Below are 21232 nucleotides of genomic sequence, written 5' to 3'. Positions count from 1 at the left end.
CCAATCCACCCCCCATCACCCTGACCCTTGAGCATGGTGAGACTTCAGAAGTCCCTGCTGGCTGCCCGAGTTAGTCCCCACCCACCTATCCTGGCCACCTCAGGAACTGGATTCACGGAATACTCCATTTTGGGGACAGGTCCTGCCATCAGCACTGTCCTAGGAAGGAGTCCTGTGTGTCCTCAGGGGTGGAGGGGTGGGAAGAAGACTGTACTTTCTTGGCGATCATCTGCGCCTAGGGAGGAATGACGTCCTAGGGCTGACCCTCTGTGCCCCCATCTCAGAGCACCGCCTGGTTGTCCCTCTGCCTGCAGAGCCGTCCATCACCCTTCTGCCTTGGGACAGACATCCTCACAGACTGGGAGCCTCCAGCAGAGTCGAGGCGGATCATGGGCAGTGACCCCTACCCCAGGCCCGGTGCTGGGCAAGGCCGTGGTCGGGGGCTTGCGATGCACAGCCAACGTTTGCAGTGGGAAGTGACCTTTGAGCTGGGCCCCCGGGCGGAGCCGGGAGCACACAGAAGCCGACCTGTGGGCGAGACCTTCCACCACCTGGCGGCCCGCGCCCATCATCCGCGACTTCGAACAGCTGGCGGAGCGCGAGGGCGAGATCGAACCAGGAATTGAGCTGCGATCGCCCGCGCGCCACCGACCACCTCGGGAGCCTCCTCACAGCCCCGCCCCATGGCCCCCTCCCCACCCGGCCCCACCCTCCTCATGGCTCCGGCAGAGCCCACCCCGCTCCTGGCCCAGCACCGGTGATCAGCTCCTCCCAGGCTCAGCACTTCCTTCTTCTCACAGCCCTGCCACTGTCTAGTGCTCCCCCTCTTCTCCCCCACCGCTGCCTCCTGGTGCCTCCCCTCTGCTCCTAAGCTCCCAGCCCCACCTCCACCTCCCCCACTCCCCGACACACACACACACACACACACACACACACACACACACACACACACACACACACACACACACACCAGGGTTCCATCCTTTCCTTGATCAGCCCCCAGCCCCCAGACGCCTCCCCCCAGCCTTGGGCTCTGCTCCCCTCCCACCCCGTCCGGCGATCCGGTGATCTGTCCTCTCGTCTCTTTCCTTTTCCCCCTCTTTTACAGTCCCCATTCCGTCTCCACTTCCAGGGCTTCTCCTTGCAGCGCCCCTGTAGGGCTCCAGAGACAGAACAATGGGGCCAGCCCTCATCGCGCCAGACCTGCTCCCCTGGGACCACAGCTTCTTACAGAACCCATTAGACCTAGTTTTGGTCCACTCACTCCTCATTCGTCAACGCCATTTATTGATTTTAGATCATCCCGGGGCCAGGCTCGAGGCTGAACAGTGCAGTGACCACCACGAATTCCCATCCTTACTTATGGCCTGCACGGACCAGCAGGGAAGCTGATATGAATCAAATAATTATACACACAATTAATTGAGTGCATTTTGTCCTGATAGTACTCTTAAGAATACAGGGATCAAGAAATCCTATCGGGGATGGTGGGGCAAACTTTCTAAGACAGTGATTCCTGGGATCACGATGGTGCACATTTGGAGAAGAGATCGGTATAGATCAAGAGGAGCACTACTTGTGATAGAGTCATGCTTTGTTTATACAATAATATACTCTTATATTTTACATTACTTGTTCTTTCAGTATAATACATTTTTCCTGAGCACACTCACCGTACAGTTTACAAGCACCTGTCCATCCCTCACCTCCCTGGTTGCCATAGCCCTCTGGAGGCACGAGCCACAGAGACTGCTCACTTGTTCAGTGGGAAGAGCGCTTGGTTTGGAGATCAGATCATCCTGAGTTCTGATCCCGGGGTCAGATCATCAGGCGCAGGATGATCTGACCCCAGAACCAGTCTAACTTACTGTGTGACCCTGTGTTTTCCTTCTCCCTCTCTGGTTTTCAATGTTCTCTGCAAGATGTCCCAATGGGCCAGACCAGTGGTCCCACCCAGCTTAGGGGACCTGTAAAATCCTGCAGCAAAGTTTTTATCGGATAGCTGCAAAATGAAAATAAGAATACAGGTGACATAGAGGGTTATTGGGGTTTTGGTTTTGTTGTTTGTTTAATTTTTATTTTTAAGTAACCCTCACACCCAACGGGGGGACTCAAACTCACAACCCCAAGACCAAGGGTGGCAGCTCTGACTGAACAAAACACCAGTGCCCCTAAGAGGATTTTTTAGATAACGCTCAAGTTATTTAAGGGTGTAACTATCTTTTTGTCCTAGATGTCTTAGCTCTTTTTACATTAAAATATCCTTATTTTATGAAATCATGATGAAGGTTAATAATCCTCTGGGGCAGGGGGCTTAACTTAACTGGCAGTGGGCAGCCCCTTGATTTTAAGGGCTTATGGAATCCCAAAGACAGGGACCACTGGTCCTGGCCTCTTTTTAGCTTCCAGAGGCGGCTGTGTCAGGTAGGACTTTGCGGTCCTAAGCCCCCAGCTTCCCCATCCGCAGGGTCAGCCGCCGTTACCAGGTGGCGTCTGTGCACACCAGCAAAGGCCTCACACGTCAATAAGCAAGTATACACGTGCTTTGTGCCCGTGGCGTGAGCGAGAGGGGTGCCCACCGTGGTGGGGTACCACAACTCTGCGTAAGAGCAGACGGGCACTTCTGAGATCAAGCAGCCCCCTTGGCTGCAGGGAGGAGCACATGGACCCAATGGGCACGGACCTGCAGAGAGGGTACAAGAATAGACCTAGAAGCAAAGGCCCCGGCCAATGGTTTGTCATCACCATAGGGATGTGGTGGGTACATGAGCCCCAACGTCTGAGAACATATGAAACACCCCTTCCTTTTTCCCACAAATTAATAGGACTTTTTGTATTTTTTCCAACTGGGATGGTGATGTGTGGCTCTCTGTAGAAAATTCCAGGAATAGAGACATAAAATAAAATAAAAATGGCTGGAATTGACAGTCATCCAGTGATAACTAATTACCTCCTTGGTATGACCATCCTTCAGACTTCCTCTCTAGAATATCTGCATGTAGAAAATCAAAAGATAATTTTTCATGAATTGGTTATACCAATATGTGCTGTGTTCTACAAAACATGGGTGTGGAAAAGATCTTTCCATGGAGGTGAATGTCTCTCACCACTTTGTGAGGTTCTCTGGCAGGGATGGGCAACAGCCTATCCTTCCCCGCAAGGGCACAGACAAAGGCATTTGCCCTCAGTCCTATCATCTGAAGCTGGGCTAGGGCTACAGGCAAGAATTCCTCCCTGTCCCTGGTCAGGTTCTAAACCCTGTAGGCACTTACCCAGTTCCCCTGGGCTACGGCTGTCTGAGGCAGGCTTCAGGCTAGACCCAAGATCCGGCTCTTTCATGGGGCTCCAGGTTTGGGTCTCCTGGCCGGAGGGCAGGCTAGGCTGGCAGCTTTGGGGCAGCAGAGAGGGCCTGCGGGCTCCCGGGCCCCGGAGTCTGGGGCCCTGGCTCAGGTCCAGACCACTGTTCAGCAAGGGCTAGAGGAGTGTAAGAGGGAGGGGAGGAGACTGAGCTGGTGGCTGCCCCCTTCCCTCCACCCCTAGCCACAGCTTTCCCTGGGCACCCCAGGTCATTCTGCAGTACCAGAGGACGCATAACCTACTTTCCACTACCCATGACAAACATCAACACAAATAGTCCAAAAGCATGGATAAAGTCCAAACTGTGGAAAACCATGGAAAATCGCATACCATGGATAATATTCTAAACCCACTCTTTTTTGCCATAAAGTTTAAAACTTTGTGTGTATGTTGGAAGGAGGCTAAAATTATCAGCCTTTTCCTTATGTCTTCTCATATGTCATGCTTAAAAGGTCTTTCCCACTCAAAAAAAAATTCTAGAATTTTTATGATTTATTTTTGTTTGCTTAAATCTTTGACTCACATGAAATTTATTTTGGTGTAAAGTAATAGGAACCAGCCTTTTTCTTGATTTTCTGAGTAGTACAGATCTCAACACCATTTATTAAATATGGTTCATTCATTGAGTTTCTAGGGTTTATCAGTTCCCTACCTTTATCCTATCAAAGCTCTCATGTACATGGGTTTTATTTCTGGACTTTCTCTTCTGTGTTGTGGATTTCATCTGTCTATTCTTTGCTGGTACAAAAAACACCAAAAGGCAAGGGATAAACTGGGAAATATATCTGCAACACACATGACAAAGATCATTTTCAAGAAAAAGCTCTTATAAATCACTGGGGTGGGGGGCAGAGGTAGCCTATGGGTTCAGGGCATCTATAGGCAATTCACAGAAAAGGTATCCAATAAACCCAAGAAAAAAATGCTCTGCCACATGAGCATTGCTCTAAATTAAAAGAAGTTATATGATTTTCCCCCCATCTTCCAGATTGGCAAATATTTAAACATTTGATGATACCCTTTGCGGCCAGTGGGGAGACAGGGTCTCTCTCGTGAACGTTGATGGGAATATGAACTTGACGCACACCTGTGGGAGGACACTTAAGCAGTGTGTTATCAACATTAAATGTGCACGAGCTCCTTTGACCCAACGATTCCATTTTTAGAAGTTCCGCGGACGTGCTCAAGGATGCGAATACCTATGTGCACGTACTGTAGATTTGTTGCAGTGTTGTTTGTAAAAGTGACTCTCTGGACACTCTCAAAGTGCACATCGATAGGGATTGACAAACACGTAGTGGTAGACCCATGCAATGGAACACTACACAACAAACACCGTAATGAGTCAAATTTCTTCATACTGCTGTGGGAAGATGTGCAAGGTCAAACATATTTTTAAACAAGTCAATTGTAGCCATTCTAAGTATTTTGATTGTGGAGCTAGTTACAGGACTATGCATTTGTCAAAACTCACAGAACTGTTCACCAAAAAGAGGAATTTTACTGAATATCAAAAAAAAAAGAAAAAGAAAAAGAAAAAAGACATTAAAAGAGTAAATTGGAGATTTACTTTTGGATTTTGGAGATATCCAATAATAATTGGATATAATTGGAGATTTACAATGTGATTTTATTCAAAACATGTATGTTTGTTGCGTGTGTGTGTGTGTGTGTGTGTGTGTGTAGTATTTCTGGAAGGAAACACTGAAAATCAGTGGGTTTGGGCACAGGGGAGGGGTAATTTTATTTTTACTTTATACCTGCCTGAATTGTGTGAGGGTTTTTATTGAAAACTCTGAGTACGTATTACTTCTGTAATTAAAGAATATTAAATAATTAAAAATGAATTTTGTGCCTCTGGGAGCACATATGGTTGGTAGGGGGAGGGGATCGGGGGCGCAAATGCACTTGCAAGGCGAAACAGGAAGAGTGCCTCTCAGGTTTTTAGGTCAACAGTTAACCATTGAGGCTTTCTCATCTCTATCAAATATTTACTGGGAAGAGGATTGTGCCTCTTCATTAGATGGGGGCTCCTTAGGTCAGGGGCTGGGGGTCCTCCTTCCTGTCTCCTCTGGACCTGTGGTCCTAGAGATGGTACAAGGGTGTGGAAGAAGAAAGGGACTGGTCACTGGTAGGACAGCCTTGGTAGGAGCTGGTATCCAGCCAGGGTTGCTGGGTCCCAAGGGGTCCTTAATCCCCATCTCCCATCAGAGGCTGGGATTGCCCTCACCCCTGCCCCACCATCACCACCACACTGAGAAACAGACGCTGCTACAGTTTCTATGGCAACGGATTAGTCTAAGATTCAACCCTTCACCCAGCCAGAGGCTGCAGGGAAGGCGAATGTGCGTGTGTGTGTGTGCGCGCACGCGCATGTGTGTGTATTTGTACAAGTGTGTTGGGGAGAATCAGACCGGAGAAGAAGCCAAGCAGGTGATCAGGGAGACATGAGCAAAGATGGGCCAGAAGCAAGCAGGAGAGGACAGATGCTAAGCTGCCCAGAGCTCTCACCAAGGAGAGTGGCATTTAAAGGACACCTACTGTATACCAGGGATGCACCAGGTACTTCATCTCCTATCAGCCATTGCCTACAAGCCTTCCACTTAGAGTTGGCTCCCAGTCAATACCTGCTGACGGCAGTTAGCTCAATCAGCTGTGCAAACTGTTTTCCCCATTTCATAGATGGGGAGGTTGGGGCTCAGAGGGTAAGCAACATGTTTGAGGAGCAGAGTCCACCCGACTCCAAGGTCAGTGTCTTCCAACCGCATCAAATGATCCCTGGCTAAGCACAGAGAAGGGCCTGCAGGGACAAGGGGACAATGTCTCTGTCCTTGGGGAGTGTCAGAGCTTATGGAGAGGAGAGGTGGGGAGGGCTGGTTGTGGTGGGTGGGAGGGGGAGAGCAAAAGACTGCTTTTATGGCACCGTGACTCACAATGACAAAGCTACACGAAGCCCATTCTTAAGAAAGTGGATAAAGTATGTGGGTAATAACAAACACCACTCTGGTTTGGGACAGTGTTTCTCGATCTGGTGATTTTACCCTCTTCCCCAGGGGAATTTGGCAATGAGTGCAGACAGCTTTGGTTATCATGGTCGAAGGTGGTATTCAGTTGATAGAAGCCAGGGATCCTGCCAAACAGGACACAGCCTCTTCAACAAAGAATTATCGTGTCAGTAGTGCTGAAGCTGAGAAACTCCCGTCTAGCTGAACAGTGGGGACTGGTCCTGTTCTGGCTCTAACTCTGAGATGATCTCTGCCCTGAGTGAATGCTGGGATTCGCAGAAGGTGCAGTGTGATGGAGGAGGGAAGTGGGGGCTTTGCAGGCAGAGGGTCCTGGGTTGCAATCCCCTGACTGGCTATGTGACCCTGGATAAGTCTCTTGACCTTTTTGGCCCTCAATTTCCACATCTATACAGAGCGGGGGTGGTCAGCTCCCCCACTCCTTTCTCTCACAGGAGTGCTAGCTATAAAATCAAATGAGTGTAGATGGGGCTGCTCCTTGCCAGCTAGGAAGTGTACAGAGAATGTGTGATGTCGCTGAATACTGGGTACCATTATTAGAAAGGGGTTCAGGCAGATGAAGATCCAGAGAAACGAGGAAGAAGACACTCATTCTGCAGCAGAAGTAGTGGACCATCTCCATCCTTGTGGCCGAAGCAGGAGACAGCTGTCTCCCCATCTATGATCTCCCCCAACTCCAACCTGCCCTGCTCAGGTACCTGCAAATCAATCTGCCACCACGGGGCATCTGTGCTCGTCTGGTTGGTGAGGTCCTGCAGCTTGGCTTTCCGAAGTGGGTATCTCCTGGCAGGCACTGTGGGGTCGCTGGCTGTGGGGGCCCTTGGGGAGGGCTTGTGGTTGGTGATCTGGTTGGTGCTATATGCCCGCCGTCGCTGGGAGAAGTCTTGACCTGGATAGGGTGGTGACAGGGGAGCCGTCAGGGTGGAGAACAGCAGAGGGGTGGGGGTGGGGGAGGCTTGGATGCTCCTTTCCTGCTTGGAAACTTCTTGTGTTATCCACTGCTTGCCTGCTGAAATATTTGCAGATGTCTCAGCTCCCCTGATGTTCAAAGCCTTAGGTAAACTGGTCCTAATCCATCTACCCAGCTACTGTCCTTTCTGCTCCTTTTTCAATGTACTGTGCTCCAAACGTACCAGATGAGTAATCAATTGTGTATGTGTTTTCTAGGTGTCACATTTTTGTCTTTGCTCAGTCAGTTTCTGCTGCCTGGAATCTCCTGTCTCTTCCTGCTTCTAAGAATCTGTGTCCTCATTATGTCTCTGTTGATATCTTCTACCAATGTGTCTTTTCTTGGGACCCCCCCTTACAGGTTATTAAACTTTGCTGTGGTCCCTGTCACTCTGCTTCTATCAAAGTTAGAGCCAACTGTCTCTCTTCCGCTAGGCAGAGAGCTTCTGAAGGACAAGAGTCCATGTTTGCATCCTCTTTGCTCCCTATGCTGTGTTCAGTACTTAGCCTTAGTAGGTGATCCAATAAATGCCCTATGAATGGAAATTAGCACCATACAGAGGCTTTGGATGCAAACAGCTCTAGACCCGTCTGTACCCTCCCTCTTTGAGGTTTCCTGAGCTTAGCCAAATTGCTAAAATTCTCCAAGCCTCAGTTTCATCACCGGTAAAATCGGTGGAATAGGACCCATCTCCACAGCTGCTAACTCTTCAGTGAGATGGTTTGTATAGAGGGCTCAGCACACAGTAAGTGCTCAGTAAAATGTAGCAATCATGGCCTCCCTGGAAGAGAGAGCGAAGCACGAGGAGTAGCAGACAAACCAGGATTAGTGGTGGCATCTCCGGTGGATGGCTGCACATCTTTGGGCTGCCTCAGGTGGAAGTGAGCCCCCACACTCTTGGCACAGTTTCTGCTGTCTGGGCTGGGCCCCTCATCCTGGGAATGGTAGAAGACGGAACTGGAACTGCTGGAGCCCTGAGAGTGTAGCATGCTGTATCGTCTCCTCTTGTCCTGGAGGGAGGGAGAGAAGAGAGGGCTGGGAGTGGATGGCAGAAAGAACCTCTGGAGGGCAGCCAGGGCTGTGACAGGGGGTGGTGGACGTTCCATCTTTGAAGATCTGGAAAAACAGGCAAGCTTTTTGCTTGCTTGAGTCATTTAGGCAGACTTCTGTTTAAGAGATGGTGAATGGAACTGACTTCATAACATTTATATTGTTTATATTTTTAATTATCTTCTTTATTTAAAAAAATTTTAAATATAATTCTAAATGCCACTGCTGTCTCCAAGTAGGTAACCGGAATTAACAAAATGAGCCATCTGCTCTTTCCATTCCATTCTCTATGATCTAAACATATATATAAAACATAAGGGCTTTGGGGGTGATTTTTATTTTATGAGAACTGGACTATATTACTTACATGGATCAGTATCTTGAATTTCCCACTTAAAACATTTTGGAAATCCTGCTTATCAACTATTCTTTTTAACTTTCGACTGCATGATTTTCTACCACTCCTCATTTTTAAGCATTTGCGTTGCGGCCCTTCATTTTTGCACTATAAAAAAATTGCTACAGAGAATCTTTGGACGTAAATCCATTTACATCACTTTTATTTCTAGGTTTTAGAGTCTTAGGAAAGATTTCTGGGCTGAAAAGTTAGGTATTTCTAATTTCATTAGTTATTTCTAGATTGCTTTCCAGGTGGGCAAGTCATTTTTACACCACAATAGGCAAGGGTACCCTTCCCCAGCAGCCCTGCTAGTACCAGGAGAAAACTTTGCCAGTCTCGTGGATAAGGAAAGGAGAAGACATTTATGTGATGATCCCTTCAAGTGGTAGGGTCCGTTGATCATCTGCTGCCTCCCAGACCTCCAAGAAGGGTCTAGACTGTTCGAAGACAGACCAACATAATGTTTAGCGTCTTCTCCCTGCATCTGAACGCCCCACTCTCCATAACATATTAACCATTATCCTGACCATGATTCTTAGGAGATTGTATAACATTCTAAAAGCTGGAAGTAATCACACACAATTCTCACTTCCCTTGCAAGATTGAAAGCACCGTTAACGCAGAGCCCACATTCCTGTTTGGAAAGTTTATTAGAGCTGGGGAGGGGCCATCCAGTTTAGATGACCACGTGCCATCCAGTTTGCCATAGTCCCCACCACTCCTCTTGCCTCTCTATGGACTCCAGGATAAATGCTACCCTTCATGGCGTTTTCCCCTTTTCTTTTTAGAAATCCATTTCATTCATTTTATACCTGCTCAGTCCCTCTAGGCAATGAGTTGGTGACTCCTGCTTAAAAATAAAACAAGATGACAAATCCTTCAAGCAGGAATGGAGAGACTCACTAAAGAGGAGGGATGGGGAAATTTCAGGCAACCCCCCACATTCTAGCATGAATTCCACCTTTCTTTCAGAAGTTCCTCACTTTTATCTCACTTCTGTCACTACATACAAGAGAATGATCTGTGTAAGTAAAACACAAACTCATCTGAGGAGACATGACCTGAATAGAGCTTTTGGGGAAAGAAACCTGAGTTCAGTTGTCCTGAACTGAGTTGTTTGTCAAAATCACTTTGGAGAGATTATGTCAAATACAGGTTCCTGGGCCTTACCCTCAAAGACTTTTATTCAGCAGACCTGGGTTGGAGCTTGGGCTCTGCATTTTATTTTTTTATTATAATTTTTAAAGTTAAATTTAATTTTATTTAAATTCAATTAATTAACATATAGCATATTATTAGTTTCAGAGGTAGAGTTCAGTGACTCTGCATTTTATTTTCTTTATTTTTTAAAAAGATTTATTTATTTATTTGAGAGAGAGAGAGAGAGCTGGGGGAGGTGCAGATGGGGAGAGAATCCTGAGGCAGAATCCCTTCTGAACACAGAGTTCAACGCGGGACTCAATCTCAGGACCCTGAGATCAAGACTTGAGCCGAAATCAAGAGTTGGCCACTTAACCAACTGAGCCACCAGGCACCCCTTGGGCTCTGCATTTTAAACACATTCCCCCAATTTTTCTGCTGTAGGGGATCTTAAGAACCACGTATTGCAACGATAGCATTTACCCAAGAAGTGTCACCATGACCACAGGCCCATGGCCTGGCAACCAGACCCCACAACTGTAAAGCTAGATCCGATTAGTTCCTAGCGGCCACCAATAGTCTTTCCAGCTAAGGATGGTTTTGCGGGCAAGGTTCTGGAGCCACGGAGTTCTAGAATGTCTAAGATACTTACAGATCTGGGATGGGAGATGTATAAGGAGGCATCACACACAATGCCATATCCCACCAGCCGCTCTCCGGGGAAGAGGGAGCTGGTGCTCACAGGCGAGATCAGGACCTCAGTGGTCTCGGGGAAGACCCACTCCACAGTTACATCACTCAGGACTGGGGCCATGGCCTTCTTCAGGGATTTGATCATCTGTTGGGCAGGGTTAGAACATGAGTTGGGGGCACGTGTGAGCAGGGGCATGCACAGAGGAGGAGCACAAAGACCATGTGGGTATGAGCCTGGGGGTGTGTGAGCAGAGAAGAAGACACAATAGGCCTTGGGTGGCTTGTCCAGCAGTGAACAGGCCTCTGAGCTTCTTAGACTATTAGAATGTCAGAGTTGGAGCAGATCTTGCTTCTCTAAGCTTGGCATTTTATAATGAGGAGATCTAAGACCCAGAGTAAGGTTGAGACAAGCCTGGGGCCCAAAGAAAGTTTGTGTCAAAGCATGGACTGGATAGCGATCTTGAGCAAGTTAATTTGCCTTTCTGGGCCTCAGTTTCCTTTTCCGGTAAAGTGAATTAGTAATTTTCAACTCTCAATGTAGTTGGGAGGATTAGCTGAGATACTGGACTTGAAGTCGCTGCCTCATGATAGGTGTTCAGTAAACGATAGCTGTGGTTTTGCATCACTTAGGCTGATTTCTTCAAACATACCGCAAAGCTGGAGAAAAATGATTTGGGGCTTATGGCAGCCATAAGGGTGCACTCCCAGATGCCCGTTGGGGGAAGACTGTGACCTTTTGCTGCAAGGAATGCAGTTAGGTGATAGTCTCCAGATGCAATGTCCCAGCTTTCCAGCCAAGACCACACCTCTCTCTGGAAGACCCCCGACAATGACTGAGCACATCAGGGATACTAGTGCCTGGTGTTTCAGCCCAATTTGAGGACCTAATGGGTAATCTTTGCTCCAGAGCTCCCTGTTGCGTTGGCTAAGACCTTGCCAGGCTTGCAGTCTGAAGCTCTCCCTGCTCAATTTCCCTTTCATGGGTATGCATGTTCATTATAGGTTGAACAGTTCTCCTTCCTGCTTCTTCCTCTTTTTTCTTTCACAGACATTATTCCCCAATGAACCTCTTGTAGTTATGAGCTTCTTAAATCCTGCTCTGTCTCTGCTTCCTGGAGGATCTGGACTGACCCAAGGATTTTCTAAGAGTTGGGTTATTTGTGCCAACTGTGCAGAAAATGGAGAGATGACTATAATCTTGATCTCTGGGTCCTTTAGATGCTTCTGAGCCACCATTTGTCATCATCAGGAATGTGGCCAGGAATGACCCCCAACACAATTCCTTATCCATAGAGGCAGTGACTCTTTCAGAGCCCCAGTTCCGCCCAGCCAGTGGATGGAGCATGTGATCCAGTGACTGGAGACCAGTGGATCTAGTGTCCTCTACTAACTCCAGGAGTTGCCTGCTCTGTGGCCTCTACCTCTCTGATTCTCACTGGGGTGTATTGTGGCCTAGTGGGGAGCTCAGACTTGGGTGAAATGAAATCCCAGCTCTACCACTGAGTTGCTGTATGACCGGTCTGGGCCTCTGAGGTACCAGCACCAGAAGAGACTGAGCTCCTCTTGCCTACCTTGGGTTGGAGCCGCTCCCCCTCCACCAGAAACTCAGCACTGCCCTTGGACACAGTTGCCAGCCCTCTCACCAGTCTGTGGCAGACGTTGGGTCCAATTCCAAAGCTATAGCACCTGGGGGAAGGGGAGAAGAGAGGCTGCTACTTCCCATCCTCTGTGTTCTCTTTGTCCCTTTGGTGGGGAAAGGGACAGAGCATGATCCAGCAGAGCTATCTGAGAGCTGACCCTAGCTTCAGGCAGAGGGTGAGGGAGAAGGCAGACAGCCATCAGTGGGCACTCACATTCACAATAGCACATAAACTCCCAGCCCAGGACAGAGTCAAAGCAGCAGGAAGGACTTCCTCCACCTAGGCTGCCCTTTGGGATCTATCTGCAGAGGTGTGGTTATCTCATCCCACCTGAACTCTTGAAGGAAAAAGGCGAACGTTAAAGTCAACTACACCACTCTGGAGACAAAGCACTGTAGGAACTGGAGTTCTCTCCTTTCCTTCTGGCATTTTCTATGATGTCCCACTTCCAGCACCCCCAGCCCAGGGCAGCCCAGGATAACCAAGGCCTAGACCTTCAGCCTGTGCCCACCTGGTGGAGAAGGCATGGTTTCTCAGCAGTTCTAGCACCTTGCCGGTATTGTTGACGGCACCATCTGTGATCAGGAAGAGAAGCCGCGGGTGACCTCGGCGCACTGGCTGCCGAATGATCCACTTGAGTGGGGAAAGGATGTTGGTGCCACCCATGTCAGCACGCATTCTCTGGATGTTGTCACAGGCCATGGCCACGCTCTCCTGCAGGGAAGGGCCACGGACAGGGAAGATAGGCCCCAGGATCACCATATGGAGCTGAGACCGTAAGCCCCCTGGAGGATGAGTCCTTCGTTTCCCTAGATCTTAGATCCATGGATCCGTGGATCCCTTAGATCCAAGCACAGGAGGAATGGATGGCCACTCATTTGGTGTGATTCTGCCCAATAACACCCCCTACGAATGCCCTAAATGCTGTCCATGATGTGCTAACTCACCACTGTCCTTTCTTTTTTCCTCATTAAAAATATAAACACCCCTGGAAAAGGTAGCATGTCAAGCCCCGATTGCTCAGCACAAATGAGTCCTTTTTTGATGAGCGAGGCAGGAGGTGTAGTGGTAAAACCACCATGCTAGAAATCTTAAAACTCAAGTTCTGGCCCACCTGTGGTGCTAAATCCCTACAGCACCTTGAGGAAATCATATGCCCAGTGTGGGCTTCAGATTCTTTTCCTCCTGGATCAACACTGTGGAACCCAACTGGCCAAGGACTCCTGGCACTGGGTGGATGTCACTGCAGCAAGGACAGATTCTCACTGGACATCAGATGTTCTGCTCCTGAGTCATGAAGATGTTCTTCCAATACCCATGCTTGGGGTAATGGCACGTATCAAAAGTCTTGAAATGGATATATACCTTTTGAGCCAACAAGACTAAAGATTTATCCCAAGGGAGTCATTAAGGATGGGTGTGGAGTCTTTGCTACAAAGTTGACTGAATAGAAAAATGTGGAAGCAACTGACAGCTCAACTGTAGGGATTTAGTTCAATAGCTTCTGATTTATCCGTGCAGTGAAATACCAGGCAGCCATTAAAGCCAGTAAAGCCATGGAAATATGCTTATGATAGGCTGTTGTGTTAGAAAGTAGGTTAGAGAATGGTATGGCAGGTCTAATCCTATCTTTATTAAAAAAGGGTATAAATGCATAGAATAAAGTCTGGAGGGATTTATACTGAGCTTGTAATGGTGGTCTTTTTTTTTTTTTCTGATGTGATCATGGGAGACTTTTTAATTTTTCTTTTTGATTATCCAGATTTAAAAATTGTGGGACAATCAATATGTATAATATTTTTGTATTTTAAAAACATAATAAGTTATTTTTCATTGAAACGTGTTCTTCCTTTCTCCCTCCCCTCCCTTACATTTTTTCTTCCTGTTTCTAGACCTGGACAGGATATGCTCCAGTTTCGAATGTGCTGCTGGGGCCCCAGTCCTCTTGTTCTAAATTGTAGTTTGAGCCTTGTGAGTTCTATTCTTAGCCCACCTCCCCACCTATTCACTCTGTAACCCCTTACCATTCGCTGCTTTAGCTCAACCTTGTAGGAGTCTATCGTTCTCTTGAAACAGAAGCTTCAGTGAGTGGCAGGCCTAGGATATATCCTCTCTCTACCCCTTCCCTGCACCTCCTCTCTGTGCACACCCATACTTTGCTCAAAATAGTCCTTATTTTAAAGAGGAGGGATGTCAGAAGATGAGATGTCAGCAAATGGCCTACTCAGAGACAGCCTCTCTAGTTCCCTGCTGTGGGCATCATTGAGTTTCCACGGGGCAGGGGGGAGCAGCTCCTGAGGCAGGCCTCAGGGTCACCTGCACTTTCTTTTTCTTCTTTTCCTCTGCTCCTCATCACCTACCCATCCCAGACCCAGCCCTACCCCCTCCTTACCTCACTGTAGGTCTGACTGGAAGGGAAGAGGGTCTTAAATGTGGATCCAAACCCAATGACATTGAAGAGGCAGGCTGGCATGAGGCTCTTAAGAGCCACCAGCATGGCATCCTGGCAGGCAAGAAAGGGATTTTCAGAGTTCGGGAAGGAATTACTAGCTCTGCCATCACCCAGCAGTATTCTCATCCCAGCACAGAAGCAGCCTCCAGACGGGCTTTCACCCCTCTGCCCGCACCCAACAGTGCCTTCTCCCTCAGATCAAGAAATTTGCTGACAGAGACCAGAGTCTGGACCAAAGCCATCGTCATAAAACTTCTCATCTGTGTAGCAAGTCTGACTTCTCAAAGCCTTTCTATTATTCTTGCCAGCTCCATTTCACCTCCTGCTGACCCTGACAGGTAGGAAGAGCAGGGAGCATCCACTCCCTTCTGCAAAAATGAAATCAACGTCCAAGGGAGGCATGTGGCTGGGTCCAGGGCACACTGTGGGTGGAACAGACTTTCATCCAGGCCTTTCTGCATCCGACGCTCCTTACTTATGGTTAACTCAGGACAAGTCTCTAAGGGGCAGTCTCTTCAGCGCATATTTGTTAAATGCCCAGGAGATACTTTATATGCATTACTTCACGTAATCCTTACCATGACGCTTTAGGCAGGCACAATATGATCCCCATTTTATACAAGAGAAAACTGAGGCACAGAGGGGTGCAATGACTCATTGGTGAGCATTCTGAGAGTAGTAGAGCCAGCACTCAAACGTGTGTCACTGTGCCTCCAAAGTCTGGGAACATTACAGAGTCCTAACTGACTTAACTATGCAACACCAGGAGCCCTTGATGAGGACTGTTGAAATAAATAATCACAAGGAGGAAAGGTGGAGGAGATGGCAGGAGGGATGATGATGATGATGATGATGATGATGATGATGATGATGATGATGGCGGCAGCACAGAGCAACAATAAATCTCAAGCAATTACTATGTGCCAAGCCCTGTGCTAAGCACTTTCTATTAACTATCTCATTTCATCGCTATAACATGTATTATAGTACAGTGGGTTTAAATCTCACTTTTACCATTACTAACTTGACCTTGGACGAGTTAGGTCACTCCTTGGAACCTCAGCTTGGCACGTAGTAAACATTCAGTAAATGGTTACTGTCACCAGTCCAATGAGAAACATATTAATAGCAACACCTCTGTTTTACAGAGAAGGAAACTGAGGTTCAGGGTGGTTAAGAGGTTGCACTGGATCACAAAACCTAAGAACAGGACAGCTTTTAAAACATAGCTCAAAGATCATTATTCCTGTTGGCTCTCTGCCCTGGCACAGAGCCCGGGAATGAGGGGCTCTCCCTCATCCCTGAGTAGTTTATCGATGGCACCCTAGGGATCTCAGCATGACTTCGGAGAGACAAACTGTATTCCAGAATCAAGAAGGAAGCAGTTAGTTGCAACTGGATCTTGGGAACTTCCGCAGCCTATAGCCTTGCAGGCTCCACAGACCTGCAGCCCCTCTCCCATCCCCTCTGTAAACATCAAACATTAATGTCAATGTTCCCTCATCTCTTCTTATTGCCCACGTCAGTACATTTTGTGTCTCTACAGAAGAAGTCAATATCTCCTTATTTTTTCATTAGCCGCGAATGTCTATTCCTGCTAGTGGGAGACTCTGCTGATCCATAAAGATTGTCTCTGATTGCACCTGTTAGAATTTTTAAAGCCATGTTTTTGGTAGCCAGGGGCAGCTGGAGAATGAGACCAGCTGCAGGAAATTAAATTGGCTGAACTTTCCCCCGTGGTGTGGCTATTCAGATTTCTCTCTCCTACCTTCCTAAGCCTAGTTTTTCCCAAAACGGTCTACCTAACGGGCCGCAATTAATGACTCAAGCAAACCGCCTATGGCCTCATTGCCAGTGGGGAAAGGAGTGTGTGCCTTGCGTAATTTCGGCACCTTTCTCTCAAAGGGGGCATGTGTAGCAGAATGGATTGTGCCAGGGCAAAGCCATTTGTGAAGGAATGACCTTGAGCTCAGTGAGCCGAACTGGAAAAGCAAGCAGAAGAGACACCAAAGGGGAAAGGCACTGAGAGGGGAGCCAGATGAAGTTATTGTCTGAAAATTCTGGAAGGTAAAGGTTGGAAAGGTCTTTAGTTCAGGAAATGGATTTCCATTCATAAACTAACTCCATTTATCTGGTAGTAACAGCCTGGAACCCAGAGATGACAAGGATATAGAGAATGAGTCCAGGCTCAGCCTGAGAAAAAAATGCCATGGTCAATTATTGATGTCTGTCTGGCCTTGGGAGAGGGAAACAAAGGGACATGTGACATATGTTTGCCCTCCCTGAATTAATTTTTCCTTCTCACTTTACAGAAAGGATAACTGAATCCCAGAGCGGAGAGTCAACTTGTCCAAAGCCACATAGCAAGTCAGTGGCAGAACGATCCCCAAACCCAGGCATTGCTCTTTCTACTAAGCCATGGAGCGGAAATGACATAATCAGAGAAGAGAGTTTTTCTCAGTAGAAGAGTATTATCATTCCCTATCAACAGGGTAAGGAAAATGAGCACTGATCCAAGATAGGGAAGGCTTTGATTTCCTCATTAGATCTGTGATGCTGGGGAAAACAGCCTCTTGGAGACTCAGTTTCCTTACTGGGAAAATGGATTAAACGCTCTCTAAGAGACATCATAAGATCCCATGATACTTTAGAGTAACTGAAGAGATGTCTTACACATTGATAGAGCTATGGAATGAAATACACATGGCCACACAGGCCTGCAGTGTGCTTAAGCAGGACTATGGACAGCTCCCTGTCTGATTCTTGCCTTAGATAGACGGCAGAGTTTGGGAGAAGGTGACAACCAGTCCCACACCTCAGTGTCAAGAAGCTTCAAACAGGAACTTTGGTCTCATATATGATTGCTCAGTCATACGTCCAATCATAGCAAGCCTGAGGAGATAGCTGGTATCACAGATCCCACCCAAACCCTCCCCTCCTTGCCAGTCCTGTTGCCCTGGAAACAAGAGTTTGCTCCAGGGACAAACTAGGGGGAGGGATGAAATTTCAGGTGACAGCAGAGCCTTCTCTCTTCTTGTTCCCACATCCTTCATTTCCTTGAACTATGCGCTTTTACCCAGTTCAATAAACAGCGACTGGGGGCTTTTTATGCATAAGTACAGAGCCAGGCTCCACAGGGAGAGATAGATGAGAAAGATCTGGTCCTTTCCCTTAATGAGTTCATAACTCCAAAAGAGGAGGCACACGTCTACACAATAAAAAATACAAAGAAGAGCTAGATAATGCCATAATCGAGGTGAATAATCTCCTGAGGGAGATGAAATGCTTCTGGATACATGGGGAGGAAGGTTTATCACTCTTCTGTGCTCCTTCAGAACTTCCCACTGCAATGAGGCCATGCTCCCAGCTATGGCTGGTTAGCAGGGCTGCCCCTTCACTTGACTGTGAGCTCCTGGAGGGCAGGACTTATGTTTACAGCCTGCTGTCTTTCCACATGGCCAAGCACAGGGCTTTGCACATATCAGGCACTTGAAAAAAAAAATGAACCAAATATTTTCTACTGGATGATACACTCCTTAAGGCCATGTGCAATGAATCTCTAATGTCAGGTGGTAGGAACAGAGACAGGAGTTTCATTTTAGACCACACCAGCTGTGTGACGTTGGGAAGGTTACCGAAATTTTCAGGATTGACTTTCCCATGTGGAAAATGGTGACAATAGGGCCAACCTCACAGAATTATTGTTCGGATTAATCACCAAGCTGTGCATTAAGTGGCTAGGGTTGTATCTGATACATAGTAAGCTTCAGCAAATGTTGGTTCCTTCCTCTCTTTTCTGGGCCCCTCATCACTCAGGACCTAGTGAGGTGTTTCAGCCAGAGCAGGCCCTCAGCAAAGGTTTGCAGAGTGCCAAGGAAAGCTCTAGAGGACTTCATCCCTTGGACAATAATTCTACCTCCATTCACACCCCTTCAAAGTTTTATGTTGGGAACAAGTTGAGTTTGGGTGTCTCTGTTCAAACTGATTTTTAAAAGTTAAGTTGTTCCTTGTAGTCATGGGTAGTCATTGAGGAAAGCAGTTCAGGTGTGGAAGGAGGGCTGCTTGGAACACAAGAGTACTGAGGAAGCTGGTTTGGGGGAGCACAGATGATCTACCCTGGAGCCCTAAGTCCCCGGGGATGGGGGTCCTCATACAGGTACCTTGACACGGTGAATGTTGGTCCCACTCATGCTGCCGCTCCGGTCAATGAGGAAGATAAACTCCCCATGGGTCTTTCTCAGGTTTGGCTGGACTGATTGGAGGTCAGGGCAGAAGTTGAGCATGATGACCGAATGGTGGGGAATGTCCTTGTGGAGGCGTTTCCGGATGATTTCTGTCTGGAGGACAAAGGAAAACTCACTTTGGGCATTCCAGGGGTCCAGAGCTGCTCCTCGGGGCTCACGCTGGTCCCCCCATTCCTCACCAGGCTTTGCCAAGATCCCACTCATGCTCTGCACGAGACAGTCCCAGGTCGTCTGCACCTGGCTCTTCCGTGTGCTAGACTTTCACAGTTGCATGGACTTCGGAGGCAGAAAGACCGGGGTTTAAATCCCAGCTCTCACCGTCCCGCCCTGTGATCTTGGTCAAGTCCCTCCTCTGGGTCTGTTTCTTGATTTATAAAGTGGGGAAATGACGTCCCCTTCTCAGGGCGGTTAGGGGATGACCCTGGGCAGGAAGCCCCCACACAGGTGCTGGCCCTCAGCTGGAAAGCATCTCTCTGGCTTTCACCTCCAGGGTCTAAGCCACTCTCCAGCTCAGCTGTCCTGGGTTTACTGATTCTGATTCTCTCTCTCTGCTAACTTCCTACTCTTCTTCAGATTTTCCCTCTTCAGGACACCTGCCCCCATCTTTAGGGTGGACTGACGAGTGCTTATTTCCTCATCCATGGCATGAAGACAATGGTGCCTATTTCACCGAGTTCAGTGTCATGCTTGTGAAGCCTGCTGTCTGGCACAGAGCAGCTGTCTCCAAATAGGAGTCACCGTCACTAAACCCTCTGGGGTTTAACTTAGAGCCCCATGGAGAGATGGGCTCCTAAACATTAAAGGGAGGACAGATTCGTAGTTCTTTATCTTTTTGTGTGTGTGTGTGTGTGTGTGTGTTTTGTTTTTTTTTTTTTGCTGGCCCTGGCATGCTGCTGCTGAACGCGGCTTCCGGACGCACCCACGCACGCTGAGCCAAATCTCATTTCCTCGTCCTCATGCTGCCCCCCCCTTTGCACCCCGACTTCCTCTCTCTCTTTGTCTGTGTCTGTGTCCCTGGTTCGCTGTGTCTGTTTCTCTGTTTTTATTGGAGCCCCTTCCTCAACTCAGTCGATGACATCATCATGCACACAGGTGTTCAAACCCAAGACCTAGGGGTTGTCCTGGGTTCCTCTCTGTGCTCACCCCGTACATCTACCATTCAGCAAAGGATCGTTATTTCTGCAGCTAAGATGTTTCTGAACGTGTCTTCTGCTCTCTGTCCCCACCGCCACCACCCCAGTGCAGGACAGTATTGTCTCTTGTCTGGACCCTGAGGGGCCTCTTTCTGCCACTTTTATCTCCCTGCGCGTCATTCTTTTTTTTTTTTTTTTAATTTCATTTATTTACGAGAGAGAGAGAGCGCGCGCATGAGCAGGGAGAGGGGCAGAGGAAGAGGGACAAGCAGTCTCTCCGCTGAGCAGGGGCCAGAGGTGGGGCTGGATCCCAGGACCCCAAGAGCATGACCTGAGCCAAAGTCAGATGCTTAACCGACCGAGCCACCCAGGCACCCCTCCTTGCGGTCCCTTCTACATAGGGCAGGGAGTGTGACCATTCTTGTCATCTGTTGTTTAAACAATAGCTTCCCCTCATACTTAGCATCATGGTACGAGGCCCCCTGATGCCTGACCCATGCCTCTCTGTTCACCCCATCTTTGCCCGCTCTGCTCCCAGCATTTCAGCAACACTGGCCACCTGTTTCCTGAACATGTCACCATGTCCTGCTTCTGGTTCTGAGCACAGTCTTCTGTTCTTCACCACTCACCAGGTCTCATTCTCAGACAGGCTTTCTCTAAACCCCGGGCTAACCAGCACCCACACTTATCACTCATTATCATATTATCTTGCTTTATTTCCTTCATGGTCCCCAGTCCTCTCCACACTGATCTTGCTCATTCATTTACTTCTTGTCTGTGCTAGAATGTAAGCTTCATGAGAACAAGGATGTGTCATTTTTAGCGTTGTCTCCCCACTGCCTAGAGAAGAGCCTGACATCTACTGGGGACACAGTGTTTGTTGAAAGAATACATGAGAGGATGAATCTGTGTGGGTCTTTTTATCTGCCACTGACCTATGTGTGCATCTCTGGGTTTTTTTTCCCCCCAGTCTTTCTGTCTCTACTTGTCTCTGCTTCTCTCTGCATCTCTGTCTCTGGTACATGGTGTCTTCCTCTGTGTCATTTGCTGCCTCTTTGCTAAATCACAGCTTTGACAGCGTGTCATACCCACTCTTCCTGATTGATGTTCACCCTCTGGAGGCCTGCCTCCCTCCTCGGTGAGGGATCGTG

The 21232-nt window shown here is 48.1% G+C and overlaps 1 protein-coding gene across 1 annotated transcript in view; it reads right to left on the bottom strand.

Moving 5' to 3' along the window:
* Window positions 1–21232, bottom strand: part of VWA5B1 (von Willebrand factor A domain containing 5B1) — a 43499-nt gene that overhangs the window by 11971 nt on the left and 10296 nt on the right. Inside the window, exons 7-14 of the mRNA XM_040645550.1 lie at window positions 18865–19041; window positions 14645–14755; window positions 12764–12966; window positions 12184–12298; window positions 10572–10757; window positions 8150–8339; window positions 7079–7269; window positions 3273–3474 (exon numbers count right to left, since the gene is read on the bottom strand). Coding sequence (XP_040501484.1) covers window positions 3273–3474; window positions 7079–7269; window positions 8150–8339; window positions 10572–10757; window positions 12184–12298; window positions 12764–12966; window positions 14645–14755; window positions 18865–19041 — 1375 coding nt within the window. The remainder of the gene's footprint in view (window positions 1–3272; window positions 3475–7078; window positions 7270–8149; window positions 8340–10571; window positions 10758–12183; window positions 12299–12763; window positions 12967–14644; window positions 14756–18864; window positions 19042–21232) is intronic.

Source organism: Ursus maritimus, unplaced genomic scaffold (assembly GCF_017311325.1).
Source record: "Ursus maritimus isolate PB19 unplaced genomic scaffold, ASM1731132v1 scaffold_32, whole genome shotgun sequence".
NCBI classification, from domain to species: domain Eukaryota; kingdom Metazoa; phylum Chordata; class Mammalia; order Carnivora; family Ursidae; genus Ursus; species Ursus maritimus.
This window is presented reverse-complemented; position numbering and strand designations above follow the sequence as displayed.